At 33.8% G+C, this 5,202-nt stretch overlaps 1 protein-coding gene across 1 annotated transcript; it reads left to right on the top strand.

Annotated features, from left to right (window-relative positions):
• Positions 1-1,037: 1,037 nt before the first annotated feature.
• PIP2-12 (aquaporin PIP2-12) lies at positions 1,038-4,510 on the top strand. The gene is made up of 4 exons (XM_003518249.5): positions 1,038-1,540; positions 2,111-2,406; positions 3,704-3,844; positions 3,983-4,510. Exons 1-4 carry the CDS (start codon positions 1,240-1,242, stop codon positions 4,100-4,102), a joined length of 858 nt encoding a protein of 285 aa, XP_003518297.1. The 5' UTR covers positions 1,038-1,239; the 3' UTR covers positions 4,103-4,510.
• The last annotated feature ends 692 nt before the right edge of the window (positions 4,511-5,202 follow it).

Genomic DNA, 5,202 nt, shown 5'->3' with positions numbered 1-5,202 from the left:
GGTAATTTTGAAAAAAAAACACTTAATGCAACGTTGATTTTGTAAAATGCCATATAATTTGGAACAAATTTTTTTCTTTAAAACGTCGTATAAACCGGAAAAGAAGGAGTATATAATATAATTAATTATAATATCATATATATTGATTAAATATAATCCTTTGTTTTCAACTTTTTCATATTACTGTAACAAAAAATGATAGGAAAAGTTAATACACAAAAATTAATTATAAAAAATTTAATATCTAAAAATATATACTGAAAATTATTATTTTGAATGCTTGTAACACATTTAGCCTATGAAATATTTTAAGAGTAGTAAATTTAAATATTTATTTTCTTCTTTTATAAATACTAAAACATTTATGCAAACAGACTTTAATATCCTTGATCGAGTTAATTAGTGTAGATTTGATGCAACATTTGATATCGTGTTATATATATATATATATATATATAAAATAATAAGAACAATTTATTTGTCGACAAATTAACTTTTATCGAAAAACTCATCTCAGTTTCTTTCACAACATGAATAAAAAACACACATTTAATTTAATTCAAATTAACCATTCAAAACTAATTAAAACTGACTCACTATCGTTAAGGAGTCATGTGAATAGTCCCACTTACGAGTATTAAGATCCACTTTAAAGAGAAGTTTTCTTATACCATAATAAAAGCCACGTTAAACATCCAATTTCCCTTGAACCCAAAAGAAAGCCACGTTAAACTCTAATGTCTTGAAACTTTTCAAACTGTTTCTACTCAACTGTGCAGAGCACATCACTTTGCTTTTCCAAACCAGCTTGCTTTCCCACGTTTGTCATAACTTCTACTCTAAATTGACTCATACAGAACTTTAACTTAAATTTACCAAAGTATTTAATAGTTTCTAGAGAGAACAAAATGACAAAACAACAATAAGAAAAGAAAAAATCAAAAACAAAGATACAAATGAATGAATGGAAGGGAGTGGTAGGGAGGTGGTGGTGTAGTAAAAGTGAGGTCAAGGTCGGCCAAAGCGAGACTCAAACCAAAAGGTTTATTGCTATTAATATTTGGCTCTGTTTTTCAGTGTCAAATTGCATTATTGCAATAATCAAATGCACTAACCACACTCCATCACCCCCATATATACCCCTTCTCCTCTCACACTAATTAACACACTCATCAAAAAACCCTTCTTTCTTTCAGGTTCATTACTTGATCAGTGTCAAAAGGGTAGTTGCAAATTGCAATGGCTAAGCATGATGTTGAGGGTGGTTCCTTCTCAGCAAAGGACTACCATGATCCTCCTCCAGCACCTTTGATTGATGCTGAGGAACTCACACAGTGGTCCTTCTACAGGGCTTTGATTGCTGAATTCATTGCCACATTACTTTTCCTTTACATCACAGTGCTCACTGTGATTGGTTACAAGAGCCAGAGTGATGTCAAGGCCGGGGGTGATGTGTGTGGTGGAGTTGGCATTCTTGGCATTGCTTGGGCCTTTGGTGGCATGATCTTCATCCTTGTTTACTGCACTGCTGGAATCTCCGGTGTGTTATCACTTTTCAATCTCATAGACACCCTTTTAATTTGCTTGCGTGGACTTCAATCTCTTTTGTTGGATTGGCTTGGTTTCCTTTCTATATTCTGATTTCTTAGCATCCAAAGAGGGAAAGTTGCTTTCTTAGAACTCTAATTTAAGGTTTTAAATTGCGGTCGCGCTGTTATGGTTTCGTGGCAGTCCTTGATGTTGCGGGAAATTGCAGACAAATATGACCAATGTGGCAATGTGGTTGCAATTGACCAAAATTATGGTCGCAGACTGTTCTTAAAATCTTAGATTGTTGTAGAAATATCAAGCATACCCCCATTTAGGCAATTAGCATTCTCGGTTTGGTTTTGAGTGCTTATGAAATGATATAATGGTGTTCGTCAAATTTAACTGGCCTTTCATGTTTAATAATTCCCCTTTTCTCTCAAGTTTCTAAGCCTCCAAACTGAGGAAGCTGGTGCATTTGTGCTTCTTTTCTTGGTTGGAAGTAAACAAATATCCATGGCTTGATTTGTTTGCAAATTTTGGTTTCCTATTCTGAAAACTGTAATTTTTCTATCCAATGTAGGGGGTCACATAAACCCAGCAGTGACATTTGGGCTCTTCTTGGCTCGCAAGGTATCTTTGATTAGAGCCATAATGTACATGGTGGCTCAATGCTTGGGAGCCATGTGTGGAGTTGGGTTGGTTAAGGCATTCCAAAAGGCATACTACAACAGGTATGGTGGTGGTGCCAATGAACTCAGTGAAGGGTACAGCACAGGTGTTGGATTGGGTGCTGAGATTATTGGAACCTTCGTTTTGGTCTACACTGTCTTCTCTGCAACTGACCCAAAGAGGAATGCTAGAGATTCTCATGTGCCGGTATGAATTCAATCATTCATTGCATTGTAGTTCTGTTTGTGCTTCTTTTGAAAAAATACATTGTTGCATTAACTGTAGAGGAAAATGTATATCATATTATATTGTCGTATACCCTGCTTTTATGCAAGCATGGATTCACTATCAGGACTTTCAGGTTTTAAATAGGAGATTAAGTTCCTTTAAATCAGTTTAGACTGGTTATAGGTAAATTAAAAAAGTTGAGTGGCAGTGACTTAGCTATTATCAGACATCTCAACTTCAAGCATCTAGCTTTGCCTTCTAAATGAAATTAAGAAGCTTTGATGAATTTTCTTTGTTTTCATGTATAATTAGTTGTGGTTCTTGTTTCTTGAAATGAGTGTCAGTATATGGATTCACAGTTCAATCAATTGGATGTTTTTAATTCATTGAACTTCACAATTATTTTTAAAAATTCCACTCCATTTCCAGAACTTGCACATGCTGCCACTCAATAATTTTCCTGTTTGAAATGATAAAGTTTACAGCCTATGCTATCATGCAGTTTCCATTTTCATAAAAAGTTTTGGCACATTCAACATATATATGTTTATTATTAATAATAATAATAGTTATAAAAGCTTTATTTTTAATATTCATTTCATAATAATGTGAACTGGTTCATCCTTCTTTTCACTTGGATTTCCTTTTGATATTGGAATCTAAATCCTTCTTGTCACTACTTTATCTAGAGACTTCATCCGCAATTAAATATTGCATAGATAAGGCAGCTTGCAATGTAGATGAAACTTTCCACTTTTCATGCTGGTCTTTCCTTTCTTTCTAATACTTGTTTGATTGTCTTATCCTCAATACAAGAAAGTGGGTAACCTTTTCCTGTGGGCATATTTCATGTCTTAGTAGTGAACCTATCTCTTTCTTTCATCAAAATTACCAAGTACATGATGGTTTTTATTGAAGTGAAATGTTGTTACCATATGCTTGAGTAATATGGGCCTATTAATTACCATATCTAATTGCAGTTGCATTGGCCACAATGATTGCAATAAGGAATTATAAGGTTGGTTTGGTGATAAAAGAAGAAGGGAGGGAGAGAAAGGTTGTGCATTCGATTCTTCCCACTAACAAAAAACTAACAATTAACAACTAATAATTGCCGATAAAAAAACCAATGATTGCAATAAAACTGCAACCATGTCTGCTATTTAAAATGTTAATGATTAATTTAGATTCATATGTTTTGCTTAACTTCTTATCTACATTTTTTGTTTTAATTCTGCCACAAGTTTCTTATTATGGTTTTGTTATGCGTTTGAAGGTTCTGGCTCCACTTCCAATTGGTTTTGCTGTGTTCATGGTTCACTTGGCAACCATCCCAGTCACTGGCACTGGTATTAACCCTGCTAGGAGTTTTGGAGCCGCTGTGATGTACAACCAAAAGAAGGCTTGGGATGACCAAGTGAGTATCTGTCGTCTGAATTTAATAACATGCAAGTTTTATACTATAATCAAATTTATAATTTGCCATGTAAAGTAACAAAGGATAAAATAGATGGCACTTTTGGCTGATATGTTTTTGTTTCTTATGCTTGTTCAGTGGATCTTTTGGGTTGGACCGTTTATTGGAGCAGCCATTGCAGCCTTCTACCACCAATTCATCTTGAGAGCAAGTGCTGCTAAGGCTGTTGGATCATTCAGGAGCAACCCCACTATTTGAGTCAATTTCCTCTTCATGGGGGGATAGTGGAAATGGAAAAAAAATCATGGGAAGTGTTTGTGCTTTGATCCTCTGTAGATTGAAGGTTCTTTAAGACAATGAAGCCTTTAGTAAATAGTAAAAACCCTTTAGTATTTGCAAGCACTTTCCTATGTATTTCCTTGTTAGAATTAAGCTTTTTCTTGAGATATTGGAAGTAAAATCTATTAGATGTCTTGTTTTAATATTTTGTGATGTGTAATAAGTTCGACATGTTGTTGGTGAACTAGTTTGGTAACCCATATTTTGAGGGATGCTAGGCCAATGTCACACTTTTTGCTTGTGATATTGTATTTTCACCAAAAACAAGTCACTGTATGTATGTTTGGAAAATTAAGAACGAAAATACACTTTCATTCCACCATAGAAGCTTCGTGTTCTGTTTTTTTCTCTCTTCTTTTGTTTTTATTTTCCTACATGGTATCCAGATTTAAGAGCTTGATCTTTAAGGGTATTTGAGGGTGAGAAATCAGCTAGAATAACTTATCGAAACCAGAAAAAAGAAAGAAAAAAAACCACAAACAGTAGCAACTCCTTGCTTCCACCTCCATTATTTGTAAGAGAAAATTATGATTCGTGGGCTGCAAAAATGAGAACTTGTATGAGAGCTCAAAGTCTGGAAATTGGTGGAAAATTAAAGCAATTTAGCTCCTTTACTAAAGAACCCAACAATGGTTTAAAAATTGGAGCCTACAAGGTATGTTTTAGTTGCTGAAATTGGATGAGTTAAAGATGATAGAGGAAAATAATTTGGCAACTTGTCGATAGACCAAGCCATAAAAAGGCGATTGGTGGGTTTTAATAACTAATCTCAATCCTGATGGTTCTATAAACAAACTTAAGGTCAGATCAGTGATAAAAGATTATTCTCAACATGGTATTAATTTTTTGCTCAAATAATTTAGGCCATTTTATTTTACTATTTAAATTATTATTTTATTTTAGTATCTTACATTTTTTATATTCGATTTTAATATTTATCGTTAGTAAGAATCTGTTAAGTGATTTAAAGTAGATGATATTACACTTTGTTAATGTGTCACCTTACTATTAAGTGATTT

The sequence above is a fragment of the Glycine max genome, chromosome 2 (assembly GCF_000004515.6).
Source record: "Glycine max cultivar Williams 82 chromosome 2, Glycine_max_v4.0, whole genome shotgun sequence".
NCBI classification, from domain to species: domain Eukaryota; kingdom Viridiplantae; phylum Streptophyta; class Magnoliopsida; order Fabales; family Fabaceae; genus Glycine; species Glycine max.
Note: the sequence above shows the minus strand (reverse complement) of the source record. Positions and strands in the feature narration are given on the sequence as shown.

Bases quoted from the DNA above. Each gene is read 5' to 3' on its own strand.
- PIP2-12 (XM_003518249.5), top strand. From the start codon at position 1,240: ATGGCTAAGCATGATGTTGAGGGTGGTTCCTTCTCAGCAAAGGACTAC. The intron at 1,541-2,110 runs GTGTGTTATCAC...TATCCAATGTAG, and splicing joins CTGCACTGCTGGAATCTCCG to GGGGTCACATAAACCCAGCA. The intron at 2,407-3,703 runs GTATGAATTCAA...ATGCGTTTGAAG, and splicing joins CTAGAGATTCTCATGTGCCG to GTTCTGGCTCCACTTCCAAT.